This window comes from Oncorhynchus mykiss, chromosome 7, assembly GCF_057628025.1.
Source record: "Oncorhynchus mykiss isolate SJ-2025 chromosome 7, ASM5762802v1, whole genome shotgun sequence".
Taxonomy (NCBI): domain Eukaryota; kingdom Metazoa; phylum Chordata; class Actinopteri; order Salmoniformes; family Salmonidae; genus Oncorhynchus; species Oncorhynchus mykiss.
Genome location: NC_143028.1, coordinates 32,322,963 through 32,347,897, shown reverse-complemented (window position 1 = coordinate 32,347,897; position 24,935 = coordinate 32,322,963). Strand labels below are relative to the sequence as shown.

Sequence of the window (24,935 nt, the reverse complement as noted above, 5' to 3'; positions counted from 1 at the left end):
ATTCCAGTGGGTCAGAAGTTTACATACACTAAGTTGACTGTGCCTTTAAACAGCTTGGAACAGCTTCTGATGGGCTAATTGACATCATTTGAGTCTTTTGGAGGTGTACCTGTCGATGTATTTCAAGGTCTACCCTCAAACTCAGTGCTTCTTTGCTTGACATCATGGGAAAATCAAAAGAAGAAAAATAAATCTAAAGAATCATCCAAGACCTCAGAAAGTATGGTTCATCCTTGGGAGCAATTTCCAAACACCTGAAGGTACAACATTCATCTGTACAAACAATAGTACCCAAGGATAAACACCATGGGACCATGCAGCTGTCATACCGCTCAGGAATGAGACGTGTTCTGTCTCCTAGAGATGAACGTACTTTGATGTGAAAAGTGAAATTCAATCCCAGAACAACAGCAACGGACTTTGTGAAGATGCTGGAGGAAAGTACAACAGTATCTATATCCACAGTAAAACGAATCCTGTATCAACATAACCACTGCTCCAAAACTACCATAAAAAAGCCAGACTACGGCTTGCAATTGCACATGAAGACCAAGATCGTACTTTTTGGAGAAATGTCCTCTGGTCTAATGAAACAAAAATATAACTGTTTGGCCATAATGACCATGGTCAATTTTTGGAGGAAAAAGGGGGAGGCTTGCAAGCCGAACACCACCATCCCAACCCTGAAGCATGGGGGTGGCAGCATCATGTTGTGGGGGTGATTTGCTGTAGGAGGGACTGGTGAACTTCACAAAATAGATGGCATCATGAGGCAGGAAAATTACGTGGATATATTGAAGCAACATCTCAAGACATCAGTCAGGAAGTTAAAGCTTGGTCGCAAATGGGTCTTCCAAATGGACAATAACCCCAAATGGGTCTTCCAAATGGACAACTTTGGAAGCATACTTCCAAAGTTGTGGCAAAATGGCTTAAGGACAACAAAGTCATGGTATTGGTGTGGCCATCACAAACCCCTGACCTCAATCCTATGTAAAATGTGTGGGCAGAACTGAAAAAGAGTGTGCGAGCAAGGAGGCCTACAAACCAAAATTCACCCAATTTATTGTGGGAAGCTTGTGGAAGGCTACCCGAAACATTTGACCCAAGTTAAACAATTTAAAGGCAATGCTTCCAAATATTAATTGAGTGTATGTAAACTCCTGACCCACTGGGAATGTGATGAAAGAAATAAAAGCTGAAATAAATAATTCTCTCTCTATTATTCTGACATTTCACATTCTTAAAATAAAGTGGTGATCCTTACTGACCTAAGACAGGAAAATTATGAAATGTCAGGAATTGTGAAAAACTGAGTTTAAATGTAGTTGGCTAAGGTGTATGTAAACTTCCGACTTCAACTGTAGATGGACAGGACGAGAGCCCTACAAAAGAGCGATCAGCACTGTCTCTTGGGCACCTCCCCACGCAGGGAGACCCATTTCTCTCCGGCGTTTATCCAATTGGATAGTGGAGGCTATTATAGTGGCATAGAATAGCAAGGGTTTACCACCTCCGGAGATCCCGAGGGCTCACTCCACCAGAGGTATGGCTGCATCATGGGCATTGCTCAAAGTGTCTCTGTTCAAAAGGTCTGTAATGAGGCATGTTGGGGAACTTCATGAGGTTCTACTGACAACGTCACTGCGCCCTTGTTAATGCACATGGAGCTTAGTGTCGGAACTTCTGAGGGTTGATCCTGTCTAGACTTGGCTTCGGAGAGTATATGAACACTAAGGGAGTTGTTTATATCCCCATAGTGGGGCAACGAACAAGTAATTTAAATATAACTTCAAGTTACTTACTGTAACCCCGGTTATATAATATTATGAGTGAGGTGTCTCACTGCGTTTTACTTCAAGCTCTGCGTGAGAAAGACAAACATGTACTAGAAGTGAAGATGTACTTTCTTTGTCTTATACTTAATAATGAATTATATCATTTCCTAACACTGTTATCTAACATACTGTACGGGGGGGGGGGGGGGGGGCGAGAGAGAGAGACACTCTTACAGGCAGTGTGCCGTCCTCCTTCCTCTTCCGGCCGTTGTTCTGTATCTGTGGCAGCATGGCCTGTTTCAACAAGATGGCCGCCTGTTCACAGTATGCAACTTCTGTGATGAAGACATCCTCTTTAGGATCTCCTCCATGCTGCTGCTCCAAGCTGACCTCTGGCAAACATACACATGTTGATGTGTTAATGAATGTGTACAAAAATATACAAAAATTATGTTTATTGTCACAGACTGTTCTCTCTGCTACCGCACGGCAAGCGGTACCAGAGCGCCAAGTCTAGGTCCAAAAGGCTCCTTAGCAGCTTCTATCCCCTACCCATAAGACTGCTGAACAGTTAATCACATGGCTACTCAGACTATCTGCATTGACCCTCCCCCCTTTTTTTAAGCCACTGCTACTCGCTGTTTATTATCTCTGCATAGTCACTTTACTCCTACCTACATGTATTTACCTCAACTAACCTGTAACCCCACATTGACTCGGTACCGGTACCCGCTTTATAAAGCCTCGTTATTGTATTGTGTTACTTATTTATTTATTTTTTACTTTAGTATATTTAGTAAATATTTTCTTAACTCTTATTTTTCTTGGTTAAGGGCTTGTAAGTAAGCATTTCAGGCAAAGGTCTACTACACCTGTTGTATTCGGTGCATGTGACCAATAAAACTGGATTCAATATGACAGTGAAATGTGTTGTTTCACAGGGTCAGCCATAACAGTACGACGTCTCTGGAGCAAATTAGGGTTAAGTGCCAAGATCAAGGGTACATCGACAAATGTTTCACCTTGTAAGCTTGGGTATTCGAACCAGCAACCTTTCAGTTTTAGACCTAACGCTCTAACGCTCTAACGCTCTAACGCTCTAACCACTGGACTACCTGTCGCCCTAATAGTGTGCCTCATAGTAGTCATAATGGTTAGCATGCTGGAGCTATCTCAGGTAATACAACACAAGTAAATGTTCGCTCAGTGCATGCTGATCCCGAAGGGGATCTTAAATTAAGTGTAGTTTATTATGGCTAGCAAGGCCAGCTAGTCTGGGGAGAGAGAGTTCAGGATTCATCTGAACCAATCAGAACAGAGGATGTGGAGTAGGAATGTGGAGCTAGCTGATACCTTGTCGTAGGGTCTTGGTGATAGTCTCCATGCTGTCCTCTGGTATAGATGATATAGATGCGCTAGGTTCTATAGGGTCAGGGTCTTGAAACTTTGGTAGAGGCGTCTGCATGGGGAGGATAGAAGGCATCAATCAGAAACAATGGGGTTGAAAAGCTATTGTAACAGTTGACCTGATTTGTTGTTTTTATTTTTATATACGATTGTGGCCTACACTTAAGAAAATACCAATCCCAGAGAGGATAACACATGAAAGCATTAAACAACACTTATTTCCATTGTGATCCTAGTTGTCGTTTTGCATAATTTCACTGTCAGATGAATAGAAGTAGGGCGAGAGAAGAGGTGTTTTCTAGTGTTAAATAACTGATATGATCAGAGGAACAGCAGTTCCACTCCCATCTCGGGGCCGCTCAGAGACGTGATTTCCTTTTATTCTGATAGGTCAACTGTCTTTCTTAATAGAGTCAGTTACAACTGTTCTGCTCCTTTGAGAATGGACACCAGTGGAATGAATTAATTAGACTATTTAACAAAAGAGATAAGGTGTTTTGCATTTTTTTCATCTTTGCTGATGTCTACTTGACTCAGCAGTAGCTGCTGGTGCAAAATCAAAGAATAAAAGACTGATTGAATGGCGCAGGTGGAGGTGGCTGCCATTGTGCTATTGTGTGTATGTTTTCACATTATTTGTAACTTATTTTGCACATAATGTTTCTGCCGCCGTCTCTTATGACCGAAAATAGCTTCTGGATATCAGGACAGCGACTACTCACCTCGTACTGGACAAAGATTTTCTCTTTAACGAGTCGGACGCAAAGGATTGACTTCAGACAACCGACAAGGCCAACATCCCCATCATTCGCAGGAGAAAGAGACGGAGATATCAGGGACGTAGGTCGGGGTGCCTTGTAAGGATCCAACGGCTAGTGGGTAATCTACCATCAGCCCTATTAGCCAACGTACAATCATTGGATAATAAAATAGACGAGCTACGATCACAAATATCCTACCAACGGGACATTAAAAACTGTAATATCTTATTTTTCATCGAGTCGTGGATGAACGACCACATGGATAAAATACAGCTGGCCGGTTTTACGCTGTATTGACAAGATAGAACAGCTGCCTCCGATAAGACAAGGGGTGGCGGTCTGTGTATATTTGTAAACAACAGCTGGTAAACTAAATATAATATTAAGGAAGTCTCGAGGTTATGCTCACCTGAGGTAGAGTATCTCATGATAAGCTGTAGACCACACTATTTACCAAGAAAGTTTTCCACTTTATTTTTCGTAGCTGTCTATTTACCACCCCAAACCGATGCTGGCACTAAGTCCCCACTCACTGAGCTGTATAAGGCCATAAGCAAACAGGAAAATGCTCACCTAGAGGCGGCGCTCCTAGTGGCCGGGGACTTTAATGCAGGGAAACTTAATCCATTTGACCTCATTTCCACCAGCATGTAAAATGTGCAACCAGAGGGGAAAATCTAAAAATCTAGAGACACGTACAAAGCTCTCCCTCACCCTCCATCTGGCAGATCTGACCATAATTATAGTCTCCTGATTCCTGCTTACAAGTAAAAACAAAATCAGGAAGCACCAGTGACTCGGTCAATAAAGAAGTGGTCAGATGACAAAGATATCGTCCCCACAGTGACCATACGTACATACCCCAATCAGATGCCATGGATTACAGGCAACATCCGCACCGAGCTAAAGGGTAGAGCTGCCGCTTTCAAGGAGCGGGACTCTAACCCGGAGGCTTAAAAGAAATTCCACTGCCCTCAGACAAACCATCAAGCAGTTAAAGCGTCAATACAGGACTAAGATTGAACCGTGCTACACTGGCTACGATGCTCATCGGGTGTGGCAGGACTTGCAAACTATTACAGACTACAAAGGGAAGCAGAGCCACGAGCTGCCCAGTGACACAAGCTTACCAGATGAGCTAAATTACTTCTATGCTCACTTCGAGGCAAGCACCACTGAAGCATGCGGACAACTGTGTGATTACGCTCTCTGTAGCCAATGTGAGAAAGACCTTTAAACATGTCAACATTCACAAGGCCGCAGGGCCAGATGGATTACCAGGACGTGTACTCCGAGCATACGCTGACCAATTGACAAGTGTCTTCACTAACATTTTCAACCTGTGCCTGACTGAGTCTGTAATACCAACATGTTTCAAGCAGACCACCATAGTCCCTGTGCCCAAGAACACCAAGGTAACCTGCCTAAATGACTACCAACCCGTAGCACGTCTGGAGCCATTAAGTGCTTTAAAAGGCTGTTCATGGCTCACATCAACACCATTATCCCATAAACTCTAGACCCACTCCAATTTGAATACAGCCCCAACAGATCTACAGATGCAATCTCTATTGCACTCCACACTGCCCTTTCCCACCTGGACAAAAGCAACACCTATGTGAGAATGCTATTCATTGACTACAGCTCCGCGTTCAACACAATAGTGTCCTCAAAGCTCATCAATAAACTAAGCACCCTGGGACTAAACATCTGCCCTCTGCAACTGGATCCTGGATTTCCTGACGGGCCACCCCCAGGTGGTAAGGGTAGGTAACAACACATCTGCCACGCTGATCCTCAACAAGAGGGCCTCTCAGGGGTGCGTGCTCAGCCCACTCCTGTACTCCCTGTTCAGCCATGACTGCATGGCCAGGCACGACGCCAACACCATCATTAAGTTTTCAGACGACACAACAGTGGTAGGCCTGATCACCGACAACAACGCGACAGCCTATAGGGAAGAGGTCAGAGACCTGACCATGTGGTGCAAGGACAACAACCTCTCCCTCAATGTGACCAAGACAAAGGAGATGATTGTGGACTACAGGAAAAGGAGGACCGAGCATGCCCCCATTCTCATCGACGGAGCTGTAGTGGAGCAGGTTGAGAGCTTCAAGGTCCTTGGCGTCCACATCACCAACAAACTAACATGGTCCAAGCCAGAGGTGTGGACTCGAGTCACATGACTTGGATTCGAGTCACAAATATAATGTCTTGCAACTCGACTTTGACTTTAACACCAATGACTCGTGACTTGACATGGACTTGAGCCTTATGACTAGACCTGACTTGATACCCTCCCCATGCCTAAATATTAAAAATGATGCTATTAAAAAAAGTGTGCAGTGCATCAACTCTTCATTTAACTGATTATAGTTTGAATCGGACAGCAGCCAATCAAATTGTGCGTGGCAGTGCAGAGGAACATCGGTGGGTGAACTCATGCAGGACATGCAGGAAGAAAATTACAGATGGAGGCGCAACAATTTCCAACTTTGTTCGACATTTGAAGTTGCACAAAGAACGATAAGTCGTGGCTAATATAGCCGATAGCTATCCATCACACAAGGTTGTGTGTGTGTAACTTGTTTCATGAGTTTCTTTTTGCTGGCTTGTGATGTCTGGAGCCTGTATTGTTATGTGTGCTCCTCACTGCTTGCCTAGATTAGACTTGCAGATTGACTCGCCACCACGCTGTTTGGAGCTGGAAAAGATCAAATGAGCACATTTGTGGCAGAGTGCCTCCTAGAATGGTTGTGTACTCTTCCTAACCTGCTGATTACGGCGAGTGCTTGAACCTCTGTGTTTATGCTTCACACAAATCCCACCATTCCCCTCTCTGCTGTCCTCCTCAGTTTTCTCCATTGATAATGAATGAAGAACGTCGGCTTATTTCATCTGAGGCACCACATGCAGATACAGTTTTCCAGATAGAAATGCAATATATAGATCTGTACTCCATTCTCTATTCTACACGGCAAAGGCTGTTGTAGGTGATGTACTTCTATGCAACCACCCCACACGACCCGACCCAGCCTACCACGCCTCTCCCGATGTCACAGGGGTCTTTCTGATGGCTACCCATGTATTTCCATGGAAATATAACGTTTATTTGGAAAGTAATAAATATATAGATATTTTTAAAAGCATACATGATTTGCGTAAATGTAATATACTAACTATTACTCTTGTTAAACATATGAAATGGTATTACATTTGGTGAAGAGCACATTATGACTTGTTTAGGACTCGAAACTCAAAGTTTAGGACTTGAGTCTTGACTTGATGGACTTGACTCGGACTTGCCTGTCTTGACTTGGGACTTGACTTGGGACTTGAGTGCTAAGACTTGAGAATTACTTGTGACTTGTAAAACAATGACTTGGTCCCACCTCTGGTCCAAGCACACCAGGACAGTCATGAAGAGGGCACGACAAAACCTATTCCCTCTCAGGAGACTGTTCTACAGTTGCACCATCGAGAGCATCCTGACTGGGTTGCATCACTGCCTGGTATGGCAACTGCTCGGCTTCCGACTGCAAGGCATTTAAAGAGGGTAATGCATACGGCCCTGTACATCACTGGGGCCAAGCTTCCTGCCATCCAGGACCTTTATACCAGGTGGTGTCAGAGGAAGGCCCTAAAAATGTTCAAAGGCTCCAGCCATCCAAGTCATAGACTGTTCTCTCTGCTTCCGCACGGTGGTACCGAAGTCTAGATCCAAAAGGCTTGTTAATTTAACAGCTTCTACCCCCAAGCCATAAGACTCCTGAACAGCTAATCAAATGGCTACCCAGACTAGATTTGCATGTCCCCCCCCCCCCAACCCCTTCTTTTACGCTGCTGCTACTCTCTGAGTATTATCTATGCATATTCACTTTAACTCTACCTACATGTACATATTACCTCAATTACCTCAACTAACCGGTGCCCCCGCACATTGACTCTGTACCGGTACCCCCCTGTAGATAGCCTCGCTACTGTTATTTTACTGCTGTTCTTTAACTATTTGTTGTTTACATTTTATTTCTTTTTTTGCTTAACACTTATTTTTCTTTAAACTGCATCATTGGTTACGGGCTTGTAAGTAAGCAATTCACCTGTTGTATTCGACAAATACGATTTGATTTGAAAGAATACATCCAATTTTATGTGTGTATTTGTTTTGTTTCAGCTGCTTGTACAGGAAATCCATCATGTTATCACAGGAAACAGAAACATGTTATCACAGGAAACAGAAAAGCTGCGGTTTAAATGCACCTTGATTGAACAGAGCCAGTACCCCCCCCCCCAAAAAAAAAATGTGTCACATAGTCACACAGCCTCCAGGCTGTACCATATCAGTGTGAAAGTAAGTCGTCAGTCTGACCTGAGCAATGGAGGAGGGTGATGAGCTAAAGACGTCCCTGACGTCGCGCGGCGGGGGTTTGCTCCTCTTCCTCAGGGACAGGGTGTAGGAATCGAGCCTCCTCTGGACGGCTGCGGCCTGCGTACGGGTCAGAGTGGACAGTAGGATGGCCTGGTCAACATCCTGGTCTTCCCTGTCCTGTTCCCGGTCTCTGTCTCTGTCTGGTCTCTGCTGCTGCTGTCTTATCAGAGTGGACAGACCTGCATCCTGGAGCCACTGCTCCTCTTGCTCTCCCTCTGAAACACATAACAGCTTCATGACAGAGACTATACATACGGCATGCTTCTGTACGCGTGTGTGCTTGCCTGTCTGCATCTGTGTGTGCATACGTGCTTGCATGCATGCTTATGTGACTGTCCATATTATACTACAACTTGCAGCTCCATGCATAACACATGTACCGTCTGAGGAATGAATAAACTGTATTTTTTAGAGGGAGAGTACATTGCAGTATTGCACATAATATTGTCGCTCCATGTATAGCAGACACACATGGTTCAACAGAACACAACTCGCTACAAAAACAACAGGCAACCATATAACAACCAATTTTCATTGTTCACATCATAACAATAGGCCTATGGAGGTCATTAATTGACTGACTGACACTAGTCCTGTGTCTCTGTGCTTACCTTCAGAGTGTCTGGAGTCTCGACTGGCGCTGTCAGTGTCAAGGTCAATGTAACCGCTATCTTGGCTGCGTATGGTCTCCACCTCACTCCAGAAGGAGTCCAGGCACAGTTTGTCAGGGTGCTGTTGTTGTGGTTCCTGGTGGGACGCTGTACATTTGTCCTGTGTGTGTTCAGCTGCAGCTTGGTCCTGGTAGCTTGGCCTGGCCCAAGGCTTACCGTTCATCTCGGAGGGACTGGGGCTCCTGACAACCAGATAGACGGGAAGAAACAATAATAACATATCAGAAGATAAACAGAGAGAGGAAAATAAAATGTGAGAGAGAGACAGGGAGGATCCAGATTCCAGAGAGATGGAGAGATAAAAAACTGGAGGAGGGATGCATGGAGGGAGGGAAGGAAGTAGAAGAGAGAGCGTGGACTGGACACAAAGACTCAGATTTCCATTGTTCTCAAGAATAGTCCCGCAGGCGTGATACTGTGTGAGACCCCTAGATGTCGCTGTGGCGCTCTTTCCAACCAAGCTTTTCTCTCATTTAGATCAATTCATCCACTGATTGTGATGGCATTAATGTGTATCGATATGAATTCCAGATACAGATACAAGAGTTGCATAGTGTTCTAAGCATGGTTGACATAATTAAAGCCTAGACAATAAAATATATCAGTCTTATAGTTGGTTTCCTTTATTTTCAGTTATATTCAGTTACCTGTATGCGCTATTGATAACATTTAATCCACAATCATATTTTTTTTTGCAACTATTGATCCTCTGCGGCTAAATGTTGGTCTTTGGTGTATTTTGAACATTGAGATAAATATATATAACTATAAAAATTATGTAAATATTTTTGGGGACTTTTTGACCCAGCCCCTGACTCACACAATTGACCAGTCAAATTATTATGCTGTTTTTATCTTATTTATTAAATCAGTTACCCCCCCAGTTACCCACTTGTGCCCCCTACCTCCTCTCTACAGCATCAGGAGCAGGCTGTCTACATTCATTGAGAGAGTGCTCCTGAATATTCCTGTGATTGACAGTTGCAGTAAAAAATTGGACATACCTACTCATTCCAGGGTTTTTATTGATTTATACTATTTTTGACCTTTTAGAATAATAGTGAAGATGTCAAAACTATGAAATAACACATATGGAATCGTGCAATAACCAAAAAAAGTGTGATAAAAAAACATTTGGATTTGTTTATTGAAAATTCTTCAAGGTAGCCACCCTTTGCATTGATGACAATCACCCATTTTTAATGATTATTATTATTATTATTTTATTATTTTCTTGCTGCCTCTTGGGTCCCTCCACAGGCCTGTTCCAAGGCTTTTCAGCCCCGGTAAGCCCCTGCATTAACCCGGCCCAGTACACAGGGGAGGATTGACTGGTGTTGCCAGTTTCTGTGACCCTTTAAAAAGCTTCTTAGAATCATTTTGAAATAAACAGATAATCCCTTGATATCCAAGAACAGGCTCACCGTTCTTACAACAGGATATTTCGCAAGTTGTCCCAAAGAAAGACCCAAAACGAATGGATAAAAAATACAAATTTTCATTTTGTGGACAATTTCTGATTCCATCATTCTTCTTCTTCTTTTTTTTGCATTCTACACTATTTCTCTGGCATACAATAGAAAGGTTAAGTTCCTCAAATCACAACAGAGAACAAATCATTTTTATTAAAAAAGTGTATCTGGTATTTTCCCTCACAACTTTGTAAGCCTGACTATTAATGCTCAGATAACCTTCCACACAAAATCATATGAACAGAATCAGGCCTGCTCTTACCACAGAACATCTGCAGTACACACACAGCCCATTCCTTCTCCATCTGTCCCCTCCTAAAATAGGCTGAACCTGCCACAACCTGTGGAACTCGCACAGCACATGATGCCCCACAGAACTAAGTCCTACAGACAAAATAGGCTAACAAACATCATCAGCAACAAACACATTTTGCTTCCAAAGTCAGTCAGACAACCTTAAGGAAACTACTGTTGATTAATTGAAACCTGTGTTGATAGTGAGACAGTACTGTGCCATGGAGTGGGCATATAGTATGTAAAAGTGCCCCATTACTCAAGAATTGACATCATAATTTACTCAAAGTCTGAGTAAAGCCTGTGATCTCAAGCTAAAATTCTACCATAACTGAGCAGGCAGCAGCTCCAGAAGCATACATACCTGTTGGTAGCTTGGGAGCTTGATTTGGATCGCAAACTACTGAGGGGGCTGTGGGTCAGTCGGAGCCTGAGTCTGTTTAGCGGCGTGTGACGTAGAAACTGCCTGGAAGAGTTGGACATAGGAGCGAGCCTGCTCACTACTTCCTTTCTGCCTCCCATGTCCTCCCACTCAACAAATGTCTCCAACAGCAGAATCAACTGGCTTTTACCAGTCTTCGAATAGGATAGCAATCCATCTTCAGTTTCCGCTCAAATCAAAAATTGGTCAATGCTCCAGGGCTTTTGCTGGCCAAGTGCATGTAGAGTTAGAGGTATGTGGGGTGACTGAAAGAGGAATGTGTTAGCGATGGTGGCTACGCCTCCACGCCACATCAGTCATCAACACCTAGCTAGCTGTCCCCTCCCTCTGGGGACACACCCTAACCCTGTAGTCCTGGCTCCTATACTGCTACACATCCAGAGCCAAAGGGGATTAGCAACACTCCCGCCCACAAAGCACACACACAACTTTCACAGAAACACACATTGCAGCTCCCGCCAGTCGAAGTCCAAAACAAACCCTCATCACAAATCAACTCCAACTAAGACAATGTCAGTGCACCAAAGCTGATAGGTTATTGATAACAGAAACGTTGACATTTCACAAGATAATTAGGCCCAAGGTGGGAAATGCTGGTAGATTTTGGCATTGGCTCGTATAATATATATTCTTACCAGCCACATTGGTGGGTGGTTCCCCAGAGCATTTGAGAGCATTAAAAAGCATACGTGTGTGTGTGTGTGTGTGTGTGTGTGTGTGTGTGTGTGTGTGTGTGTGTGTGTGTGTGTGTGTGTGTGTGTGAGAGAGAGAGTGTCAGCTCTGGAAGAGAGAACCTCAATGCTAGAGTGGTGAAAGCAGGATGGGGTACCTTGTTTTCTGTGATTTATCTTCATTCTTTATTTATTTTCTGAAAAACATTTGGTTGCAACTGTTGGACCAAAAATTGAATTCCCCACCCTGATTAGACCTACCAAGATCAGACACTAGTAGCCCTTGAACTGCCACTAAATTTATACATACAAATCGAATCATTCCTTTTTACCATCCACATTCACACAGACCATAAATTGGTTTGCTGTAGCAGATATAGCAAACTGCTAAGACTAAAATGTAAATGTCATGTAAATGTCATGTAATTGCGTATTCACAAAACTCAATCCAATAAATCAACATGAGGAAGATAGCTGTAGTGACATCGTCATTCCCTGAAGATAAATACCTGGTTATTAATAGTCTCCATACCTGTGTAAGGTGACATGGTTGAGAAAGCCAGGTGAACAGGCCTGCCAGCATTATCTGCTAATGAACCTCATCCTCCCTATCTCATCTACTCTCTTTCACTCTCTCTCCCTCTATCACTTTCTCCCCTCCCGACAACACTATTTTTTCAGGAGATGATGTCAACAGAACAGACAGGCTACATCAGGTGAAAGGGGGGGGGGGGGGGGGGGGGAAATCGTGTTGTTTTGAGACTAACAACAACAGACTAGCTTGATATCAAAATTCTCCTCATTGTATGTCAAATGTAAGCTTGACATTATCTTCAATATTGATATCAGATAAATGCTTACAGCAGTATAAGCAGAAAGTCAAGGGTATCATCAGTATAAGCAGATCAGGCTGATTTGAGGCTGATATGCTTACATTTTGATTCAACATTTATTGAACCTTACAGCCTATTGTATGGAAGCGGGAAAGTGGTGACGCAAGTAGCATATTACATATGCTTTCATAATCAGGTCACCCATTAGAGTAGTTTCTTGAAAGGTATGAAAAAGGCTATTATTAGGCTTTGTTTTTTGTTGTTGTCAGAAAACCAGTCTTGAAGCATTTGAAAATAAATACAATCAGCTCAGAGCAGAACTGTCCGTAGGAAGTCCCACACAATGTTTACAACCACAGGAATATTCCCATGAGATTTCAGTGAACCTGCTAAGTGAAAGAGATCGGTAGCGAGCTTGCTACCTCTATGCTAATGTTAGTTAGGTATAGAGCTACCGCATTTAGCTCACGTCTTCCATCTAAATAACACAGATAAAACTAACCAAATGTAAACATGTCTGCCAGCTGTTGGTAGCTAACTGCTGATGTTGTCATAGATAACACAAGCCTATGGGAAAGAGTCATTTTCAAGGTGTTTGTGGGGACTGCGTGTGGCGGTAATTCGTTTGCTCTGTGGCTCTGGGGGAGTTTGCTGAATGGCCTGCCGAGTGGAGGCTAAACTGAAATGCGACGCTTTGGCTATGGATCTGATCGCCAATCCCTGATCGGCTTTCTTTGGAGGGGTTTGATTGTGAATTTTGATCCATGGGAAAGTTTATTTTTGGATCTTCTTGTTGAAGAGGCAGCAGATAACATTAGCTTGCTAGAGCTAACTATCCTCTTCCTCCATTTCTGAATGAATTTGTGGCTATTTCTTGCAATACACTGTAAGTGAGATAGATTTTGTTCGTGTACTGCCACATGTTGATAGCATCGCTAAGTTTGTCACTGGTATGGACTAGTAACTATCCTTAACCTAGCCAGTTAGACAGTGATAGCCGCAAGCTAAAACAGTGGAGAGAATTCACTTTCTATAAAGGCTGTAATTGTAGCAATATGTTGTGAATATTGTAGAACAATCCATACAAAAACACAACAAAATCTATACAAAAAAGTGAAGTGTCATTTACAGTTTACCATGTACATAAGGCTACAGGCAATATATTCCTGTACTGTGTGAGTCATAGAAAATGACGATCCTGCGTTCGGGGCTTTCCGGCAGTCTTCATGGTTTTTATATGTGCAGAAAATAAATTGTTCCATCGTAAACTAACAAATAATTGTTCAAGTTAGAACCCATGTGAATTTGATAATGTATAGCACCAACTACATACATATCTGATAAGGTCCATGATCTGCAACATGGACTTTAAGCCTAGTTAATACTATCACAACCCAGAGTAACCCAATGGCTACCAAGTCAAGTAATTAAGTAATCTACTCGGTCGTCTCATCACTGACAGACTAGAGACTACTAGGCCACATTCTTAATCCTAACAGCTGAATTTCTTTGGAATCCTCTTATGTACTAGAGAATTCAACAGTTAAGTCATGCAGACCTAGCCTGGTTGGAGTCTCTATTCAGCTATAACATTCCACTCCTGTCATCTCCCAAATGTAAAAAAAAATATTTAAAAACGGTACCCAGACGAATGCAGAGACCTGGGATAGAGACTTTCTTTCAACGGGTGATCACCACAGTACATGGGAGGGAAGAAGAAAGGAAAGAAAGGTTCAGAAGAAAGGAAAGAAAGTGATCTGGTTAGTACTCTGATCGGTTGTAAATTGACAACATAGCTCATTATCAATCAATTAGTACTCAGAACTGTTTGTCTATACCCAGCACACCATGTATTGTGCTTCCAAGTAAAAATAAGAGCATTGGTAGAAGTAATCCATTAATTCAGAATGACGTTCTATATGACAACACTGTATCTCAGTCAATTACATGTCCAGTAAGGAGTGAAGAGAGTTAATTTACATAATCCAGCTGCACAGTCCCATAAACCCAGAGTTGAGTTGAGGTTAGGGCCTATAAGGGCCAAGTATAAGCCTACCTGGCCTTGGGTCTGGGTGGTCCATTAGCTTTTTCTGAGCCTTGCTGCCTGGCCCGGGAGCCACTTCTCCACAATGGCATCCTGCCTATCTCCCTTTCTACCCCAGGCAGGCTGTGATTGTTGCTGCTAATGCTGCCTGCTGCAGCGTAGTAGTATAGGAAACAGCAGCTGCCCCCCGGCCTTCCCCACTCGCTCCACTCTGCAAGCTGCTTCCTTGTAATCGCCTCAGGCCGTAAACACATTACAGTCAGCAAGGAAGTTAGGACAGGGACCGTTTCATTGGTCTCACTGTGTTAGTGGGACGTCACGCTGTCCGTCGCATCCTGAGACAGGAAAGGAGAAGGCCGGGCTGATGGTTACTGGGATAGGGGGCTGCGGGTTGTGGGCAGCATGCGTAGCTGAGTCTAACCAATGCAGTCTGGTCTCAGAGCAAAACATATTATATTTGACAAAAATCCATGCCAATCCATTTAGTATGATAGACGTAACATAGTAAATGTAAATCCGTGACACTCAAATTAGTATGATAGATTGTGTTTGGTATGGACAGTAGGTTACTTTTATGGCAGGGGGCTAAATCAGGGTCACGCAGAGTGTTTCTTGGGTCTTAAACAAATATACTTTGAAACAAAAGTACACCTCACACACATGATTATGGGCTTAAAAAATAAGACACCTGTACCAGGTCAGATATAGAGTAGAAATGTATTCAATGTTTTTTTTGCATCCAAATATTACACTTTGTATACATCACAGAACACTGAAATATAACAAAACCGTTTGACATAAAAACACGGGATATACAGTGCATTCGGGAAGAATTCAGACCCCTTGACTTTTTCCACATGTTGTTATGTTACGGCCTTTTAAAATGATAAACTTGAATTAGCTAACACAAGTGTTAGCTAAGTGATGGTTGCTGATAATGGGCCTCTGTACGCCTATGTAGACATTCCATTAAATATCAGCCGTTTCCAGCTACAATATTCATTTACTTCATTAACAATGTCTACACTGTATTTCTGATCAATTTCATGTTATTTTAATGGACAAAAAACAAGGACATTTCTAAGTGACCCCAAACTTTTGAACGGTAGTGTATGTATGTATGTATGTATGTAGCATAGCGTATTTACAGTTTTATTCACGTTTTCAAGAACTGGTGACAAATAATGCACTCTGATTATTGCATAGATTGTATTGGACATCTATGATGTGTGTAAAATGCTTTTTTAGTTTGTACTGATTATAATGAGCTAATGCTAAGCTATTTGCGAAGGGAAGTGAATGATCGTAGATGATACACGCCCTTCAACATGCATGCTATAAACAGATCTAACTCATCTTGTCTCCTCTTGTTATCTTTGGTTGATGCGAAAAAAACAAACATGGCGGCACACACAAACTACCAATCGTCGTATTACTTTCGATTTCTAGAAAGTGTTTTACTCAATTATTTAGATCACCCATGATGTGATTAATTGTAAATAGTAATTGCTATTAGCTAATTCATATTGTAGTTTCTGTCAGCCGAGAGTTGTAAAAATATGACTACTTGTGTTTTGACAATCTTTCCTCAGTTAGAGCTAGGACAAATGTAGCCTACATTTTCCGGTTTGGATGATGGTTTTATGCTGTAGCTACTTCTGTGAATGTCTGAATTTTGTTTCCAAAAATAAACGGATCACATGCTGGACATAACTTTGTAAGGACTGTGTTTTTTGCTAAATGTTTCTGTGAGAAAACAGTGCGGCCAGCTCAAATGCTGACTGTTGCGTCAATAGCAACTGGACGTTCTAAATAAGCGTTCTAATCACACCGGTTTGAGTATACGCTGCAGGGAACACTGCAGAATGATCACAGCCCATTTGTTGGTATGTGTGAAAAGGAATGATGCAGGCCACTGTGTTCTTGGCGACCTTCAAAGCCGTAGACATTTTTTGGTACCCTTCCTCAGATCTGTGCATTTCAGCCCTGCCACAAAAGGACCAGCTGACATCATGCCAGTGGTTCTCTTTTGGAAAAAGAAGACAAGTTTTTATTTTACCTTTTACCAGGCAAGTCAGTTAAGAACAAATTCTTATTTTCAATGACGGCCTAGGAACAGTGGGTTAACTGCCTGTTCAGGGGCAGAACGCTAGATTTGTACCTTGTCAGCTCAGGGGATTGAACTTGCAACCTTCTGGTTACTAGTCCAACGCATTAACCACTACCCTGCCGCCCCGTGCAGCATTCTCTTTTGGAATGCTTTTTTCTAAGAGTGTAGGTAAACGCCCATGGGCAACTGGCCCAGCAACCTCCTGGATCCTAAACGGTCACTTGTCCATCTACAGTGCTTTCATAAAGGATTCAGACCTCTTCACATTTTCCACATTGTGTTATGTTACAGCTTTTTTTCTAAAATTGATTCAATTGTTTTTTTCCCTAATCAATGTACACACACACACAATACCCCATAATGATAAAGAAAAAACAGGTTTTTATAAATGTTTGTAAATGTATAAAAAAATCTAAAACAGAAATACCTTATTTACATAATTATTCAGACCCTTTACTATGAGAATCGAAATTGAGCTCAGGTGCATCCTGTTTCCATTGATCATCATTGAAATGTTTCAGTGCAAGAGGCGTCACTACAGTCCCGGGTTCAATTCCAGGCTGTATCACATCCGGCCGTGATTGGGAGTCCCATAGGGTGGCGCACAATTGGCCCAGCATCATCTAGGTTTGGCCGGGGTAGGCCATCATTGTAAATAAGATTTTGTTCTTAACTGACTTGCCTAGTTAAATAAAAAGTTACATTTAAAAAAATAAAACAGAGATTGAACTCTGTCCTGAATGCCAAGCGTCACGTCTGAAGGAAACCTGGCACCATCCATACGGTGAAGAAGGTGGCAGCATCATACTGTGGGGATGTTTTTCAGCGTCAGTGACTGGGAGACTAGTCAGGATCGAGGGAACGATTAACAGAGCAAAGTACAGAAAGATCCTTCTGAGTGCTCAGAAGGTTCACTTTCCAACTGGACAACGACCCTAAGCAAACAACCAAGACAACACAGGAGTGGCTTCAGGACAAATCTCTGAATGCCCTTGAGGGGCCCAGCCAGAGCCCAGACATGATCCTGATCGAACATCTCTGGAGAGACCTGAAAATAGCTCTGCAAAAATGTATAAAAACCTGTTTTTCCTTTGTCATTATGGGGTATTGTGTGTAGATTGATGGGGGGGGGGGGGACGGACGGACGGACGGACGATTCAATACATTTTAGAACAAGGCTGTAATGTAACAAAATGTGGAACAAGTCAAGGGGCCTGAATCATTTCCGACTGTATTGTATAACCAGCTCAGATCACCACCGATTATGAGGACACCCTGAGGCTTTCACCTCCTGGCCAATGCCTCCATACCTCCCTCCTTTCACTCCATATTTCTCTTCTTTCTCCTCCATCCCACCATCTCCCTCCTTTCCCTCCTATTGTCTCCCTGCAAGGCCTACACCAAGCCCTTTCTCTCCTGGGAATCCTCCTTAGCCTTAAAGTAGATTTACACTATACAACCGACTCGGGACTGATTACATAGTTCTGAGCAGTCTTCCCTAGCCGAATCTGAATATATCACCGCCCCTACCTGGTATCACACCTCGTGTGCATTCACAATTGTTTATCTTATTGGTCTAAATTGCTAGTCAGGTGATGTGGGGAAAATTCTAAGATGTCAGGTGTGGTGCTTTTGTCCCAACTTGTTTAAAGCAACAGACAGGTAGCTAGTGTCACACCCTGACCATAGTTTGCTTTGTAAGTTTCTATGTTTTGGTTGGTCAGGGTGTGATCTGAGTGGGCATTCTATGTTGTGTGTCTTGTTTGTCTGTTTCTGTGTTTGGCCTGATATGGTTCTCAATCAGAGGCAGGTGTTAGTCATTGTCTCTGATTGGGAACCATATTTAGGTAGCCTGTTTGGTGTTGGGTTTTGTGGGTGATTGTTCCTGTCTTTGTTGCACCAGATAGGGCTGTTTTGGTTTTTCCACGGTTTCTTAGTTTGTATTATACATGTTCAAGTTATCATCTTTATTAAAGATGTTTATAAATAACCATGCTGCGTTTTGGTCCGCCTCTCCTTCCCAGGAAGAATCCCGTAACAGCTAGGCTAAGCCATGGAAGAGTAGAACATGATGAGTGCCTTGTGTTGCTTGGTGACCTGACCCCGGTGACCCTGGCATGTGACAGTGATCTGAGCGAGGGAGACAGATCTGGTTGAGCTTTGCACCCTGCCCATCTGATCTTCTCTTGGCCCCCTGTCTTGGTAAGACCTCACACCCCACCTCACCTCTAAGGGTCAGTGACAGGCCAGGGCTAGTGAGGAGAGAGATGTTTGTCTCTCTCTGAAAGGATTTAAAAGCAGCATTGTATTCCTCCAGGCCCTGATGGTGATGAGTAGATGATGCTAATCTGTAGATGCCATGACACTCAGCCGAGGAGGCACCACATGGCACACTCTGGCTCAGAGGTAAACACTTGACCTTTTCACACTACTGAATTGAGCCAAACTGAACCGAGTTGAACCAAGCCACGCCAGGTGGCTGGAACTGTGCTGGAAAGCTGACAATCTGAAAATAAAATATCTGGGCTGACATTGAACACTTTGGTTCGGCACCAATGTTCCCTGGTGACATTGTGCTGCCTGGCTGCCTGCACAAGACAGAGAAATTCCTGTGTATTCTTTGAAACATATCCTACACATTTAGGGCCATAATATTACATCATAACTGGTACAGTAAACTAAATTCCAGAATATGCCAAATGTAACATTCATCTCCCACAGGTGAAAAAGGAATGGCCTTGAGTTTATTTTGGTTTCAAACTGTCCTTTTGGCCCTTACTCACATGTGACACAATGCCAGACGATGCTTAACATGCCTATCAGATAATTGCTCAGCATCGGACAGATCCAGAGCGTCAACCAACTACGTGTCATATCCTGTGTGTAGTGTATTATCCAGTTCACCTGACTGATCAGAAGTCCGTCTGGGAAAATGCCACTTTTTCCAATTCCCAGCTGTATATCGGTATCTGTAAATGTTGTCCCCCTCAAAAATCGGTATCGGACCCCCCACACCCCCCCCCCAAAAAAACATACCGGTTGTGAATGCTTTAACTGGTTCACCTATGGTGATCAGTTTCCCTGCGTCCTAGACCTGTAGCTTCAACCCCACACCTTTCGTTTCCTGGGTGTGGTGTATTAGTGTGTTCACTTGAGATGATCAGATCCTCTCCCAATCCCTGTCCTGGCATTAATACAATATATAACCAACCACACATGTCTGACGTACACATTCTGCAGCAAAGCATCACACAGTTTTTATTTTTTTATTTTACCTTTATTTAACTAGGCAAGTCAGTTAAGAACAAATTCTTACTTTCAACGACGGTTATTTTCAATGACGGTTCTGCCTGTTCAGGGGCAGAACGACAGATTTATACCTTGTCAGCTCGGGATATGAACTTGCAACCTTTCGGTTACTAGTCCAACGCTCTAACCACTAGGCTACCCTGCTGCCCCAGATTAGTAACAGACAGACCGTCCCAGACAGTAACACTGTCCCATTGTAAACACCTGCTGTCTATGCCATGCCGTTCCTCCCAACCAAACCACTCTCCCTCCCTGTTGGTCAGATGATCTGACTGGAGTTTACGACAACGAGCAATGAAAGCCCTTCTTGTAAACCTTCCCTCCCTTCCCCGCCCTTCACGCCATATGGAGCCAAGTGGATTGCACCGCACCACTGTCACTACCCATAGCCTACCTGTAATTAGAGGTGTAGTAGACCCACTGCCCTGCATTACAATGGTCATCACTCACACACAATGTGGAATTTGTGCAGTGCAGGTGGAGCATATGATATTTTCTTCAGGGATCATAGAGGAAGCCTTACATCATAGGCACCCCCATAACAAATCAGGTCTCCCCTATAATAATTGAAATATCAATGTAGGTTGATTAAAAACGTTTGACCATCCCCAGTAGATGTTGGGCACCCCCAAGTGTGTAACTTGAATTGTGAGAGTGACAACATAATGTAGCCTATGGGATTGTAGCCTACTATAATTCAGGTGATGATCCCCAGGTGTGCAAGAGCTCCTGAAAGGCCAGAAGGGCCTGAGGTTGATCTGATCAGGGTTTGAGGTAGCTGACCTCTTCAATCAGAGAGAGCGAGAGAGAGGAGTGAGAAAGTGTCATCAGGGAATCTTCTGTCCACTGAGCAGATGACCGGATCAACAACACTAGAAACATTAAACTATCACAGGAATTGGGATATCTCTATCTCCTTTTGAGATAGCTTCATTAAAATATCAAGTTTGGGTGCGGCAAAACAGTGAGTGGACATCCCTTTTTATCTATGTGTTGCGTATGCATACGTTATTTGAGCCAGCTCCCGTTTTGAACGTGTGTAAAAACCCCTCCATGTAGGCTACATGTGTCCATGTGCCCATCATGAAACGAGAGATGAGATGATGCTGGTGACCAATATATTTAGAACTCTTTATTTTCCTTCATGAATTGCTTGTTTCCTGTTAAATAGGATTAAAAACCGAGCCCTCCGGCTACCCTTACAATAGGCATATAGGCTATAACAAAGGCTGATTCAACAGATTCACCAGAAAATACTGACCCTACCGCTACACTTGTTTACACTGAGCTGCACTGGGGTCTGAACACAGTCACGGTTACATCAAGACACCGTGGGGGCTGGTGCTGATATGGGTCGGGAAACATACCTCAATGCAGGGATGCGATCTGCCACTGTACTCCACATTTTACCCTTATCCACACTGATACATGGAGAAGATTGAAATACTGCCAGTTTTCCCGGAAAACTGCCTTTTCGTCCTCATGCTAGCTGGCAGTAGACACAGCAATGCTTATGGAATGGCAGTGTAACAGTCAAACACGTTTGCTGCAGTGTGTAGCAGCCTATACTACAGGCACTTGAGCATGATGCGCCCATAGCAACAGGTCTCAGCACCCTAGCAACCTGCAACCCTTTGCACGACAAGACACAGGATTACAGAAACACAACTGCAAAATGCACATTTGAACTCTAAAATGAATGCACGTCTCTTATTAAACATGCTGTGAAATGATGAAGTGATAAACTATTGGAATGAAGTGGAATCAAGACATAGGCTAGTCTGTATCATTCTTACCTTTTTTAAAGAAACATTCAAACCTCCTGTGTGAAGCTCCGACTCGGTCTCTGGTTAATATGGGTAGTGTATGTCGGTAATGGCGAAGTGACAGGATCTGACAGCAATGAAATTATGCTGTAGAACGTAACAGATGGTATGGGGCTGCTGCCATGCACGTTATCCTATTCAACCTTGCTTGCGATGTCATCACTACAGTATGGGTGAAAAACAACCCCCCCCCCCCCCCCCCCCCCCCCCCTTCCAATGTGTTGTAGCGTTGAGGATTGCTGGAGGATTGCCTCTCTGTGCATTTCTTCAGCTATGGTTGTGCATTCCATGGAAATTACTTTTAAAAAAAATATCTGAATCATGAAATACTCAAGAGTGGTGCAGCCTATCAGGTCCAAGATAATTTCATATCTCAACTCAAAGAAAATAAATATGACATTGATTCGTTTTAAACATTCAAATATTAATAGGGTATAGAATAACTATTTGATTTTGAAATATTGATTACAGTACTGTCGTTGTTGAGGGTAGCATACTACTGTACCATAGAATATAATAAAATAATACAATGTCATTTTTTATCATAAACACACTTTTATTAATTCAAAAGTGCCATTATCTGAAGGTCATATACAACACAGAACAGATTGTGCTATATGGGTCTACAGTAACTCTGAACACCGTACAGTTGGCCTATAGAATAATCTTATTTTTCAACTGGACAGATAGAATTCTATCCAGCATCCTGTTTTTGTTTTCATTTCCCTCTTGATTTCTCTGCAGACACTTCAGTCAGTCAGACCTCGTGTTGTATGTGAGCACTGAGGCCAGTAAAACAAACCAACTGTCTTCCTGCCATTGTTCCATCACACACACCCCCACACACACACACCAGATGAAGGCTAGGCCACACACTCTGGGTAAGTCTCTCCTCCCACGCACTGATCATAGTTTCCATGGATACAGTGAGTATGGCAGGAATTCTGCAGATGGGGTAAGCCTACCTAAAATGGATGCTAGAGTAGCCTATAAGAAGGAATTTAAAGAGGTATTCTGATACACATTCTTAAAAATAAAATAAAAATCACTGACTCCAGAAGATCTGATCAATCCCAGGGCTCTATTTTCAGCTGAGGCACAAGTGCCAATTTTGTCATGTAAAAACCTGCACACTGGCATTTTCCAGCCCTAACGCCAGGTTCGGCAATATATCTGTCTAATCAGCTCGCTTGCGCTGAGGTGGGAGGGGTGGCAATATTTGAGGTAAAACAAGCGCAAAAGTAACAATTTAATGCAGCACTAATGGGAAGTTCCACAAAAAACAGCTGGTCTTATAGGGTAACGCAGTTGATCATGGCATGGATTTGGAGAGCGGAAGCACAGCCTAACCAGCCATGATGCACAGTGCCCATGGAAGAGATGTGTACCGGTGAATCTCAAATTTAGAAACATTAAAAAATGTATAGTTTTGCCCTGGCACAGCCTACCCTTCCCTTAATCAAGGCTGGTTTATCAGCATTGCATAGGTTTGTCTTATTATCTCGGCCATTAGCCAAGTAGCCTATGAATCAAGGGGTTTTAATACTGAGAGTGCTTTGAAGTAATTGGTTTTTGGCGTCATGCTTTTTCATTATTCACAATTCACATACCTGCAAACCTCTTCACTTCAAGTGGGCTACCAATCCCCATTTTCAAAGAGCATCCCTCGTCCGATTACCAAAGATGCTCCTCAACTCAACCTCCTATAATTACATATCAATTGACAGATACCTAGTATATTGTTTTGATGTGCGAATGTTATGATCTACGGTCGAGACTATCCTACCAACGGGACATTAACTGTAATATCTTATGTTTCACAGAGTCGTGGCTGAGCAACGATACAGATAACATAGAGCTGGCTGCGTTTTCTGTGCATCAGCAGGACAGAGCAGCTGCGTCTGGTAAGACGAGGGGAAGGAGTGTGTATCTATTTGTCAATAACTCATGGTGCGTGATGTCTAATTTTAAAGAAGTCTCGAGGAATTGCTCACCTGAGGTAGAGTACTTCATGATAAGCTGTAGACCACACTATCTACCAAGAGTTCTTGTCTACATTATTCGTAGCCATCTATTTACCACCCCAAACCGATGCTGGCACAAAGACCACACTCAACGAGCTATATAATGCCATAAGCAAACAAGAAAATGCTCATCCAAAAGTGGCGCTACTAGTGGCCGGGGATTTTAATGCAGGAAAACTGATATCCATTTTACCTAATTTCTACCAACATGTCACATGTGCAACCAGAGGGGAAAAAAAACTCTAGACCACCTTTACTCCACACACAGAGACGCATCTCCCTCCATTTGGCAAATCTGACCATAATTATATCCTTTTCATTCCTGCTTACAAGCAAAAACTTAAGCAGGTAGTACCAGTGACTCGCTCAATACTGAAGTGGTCAGATGACGCGGATTCTAAGCTACTGGACTGTTTTGCAAGCACAGACTGGAATATGTTCCATGATTCATCCAATGGCATTGAGGAGTATACCACCTCAGTTACCGGCTTCATCAATAAGTGCTTTGACGACGTCCTCACCACAGTGACCGTATGTACAGTTGATGTCGGAGGTTTACATACACCTTAGATTGTTATGGCTGGGGTCAGTATTGAGTAGCTTGGATGAAAAAGGTGCCCAGAGTAAACTGTCTGCTACTCAGGCCCAGATGCTAATGTATGCATATTATTAGTAGATTTGCATTGAAAACACTCTGAAGTTTCTAAAACTGTTTGAATAATGTCTGTGAATATAACAGAACTCATATAAACCTGAGAAAAAATGCAAACAGGAAGTGGGAAATGTACGGTCATGTTGCACTTCCTAAGGCCTCCACTAGATGTCAACAGTCTCTAGAACCTTGTTTGATGCTTCTACTGTGAA

General features: G+C 43.0%; 1 protein-coding gene across 3 annotated transcripts in view; it reads right to left on the bottom strand.

The window, feature by feature from the left end:
* The window catches only part of LOC110527703 (rho GTPase-activating protein 40), a 37,256-nt gene extending 14,935 nt beyond the window's left edge, over nucleotides 1-22,321 (bottom strand). Inside the window, exons 1-5 of one of the 3 annotated variants that reach the window (XM_036983194.2) lie at nucleotides 22,018-22,321; nucleotides 8,987-9,228; nucleotides 8,316-8,590; nucleotides 3,132-3,237; nucleotides 2,013-2,170 (exon numbers count right to left, since the gene is read on the bottom strand). In XM_036983194.2, coding sequence (XP_036839089.1) covers nucleotides 2,013-2,170; nucleotides 3,132-3,237; nucleotides 8,316-8,590; nucleotides 8,987-9,209 — 762 coding nt within the window. In that variant the 5' untranslated portion in view covers nucleotides 9,210-9,228; nucleotides 22,018-22,321. Of the gene's footprint in view, nucleotides 1-2,012; nucleotides 2,171-3,131; nucleotides 3,238-8,315; nucleotides 8,591-8,986; nucleotides 9,229-11,176; nucleotides 11,451-14,814; nucleotides 15,241-22,017 lie in introns of those variants that run through there. The other 2 variants (XM_036983192.2, XM_036983193.2) reach the window with 2 other exon arrangements.
* Between the last annotated feature and the right edge of the window lie 2,614 nt (nucleotides 22,322-24,935).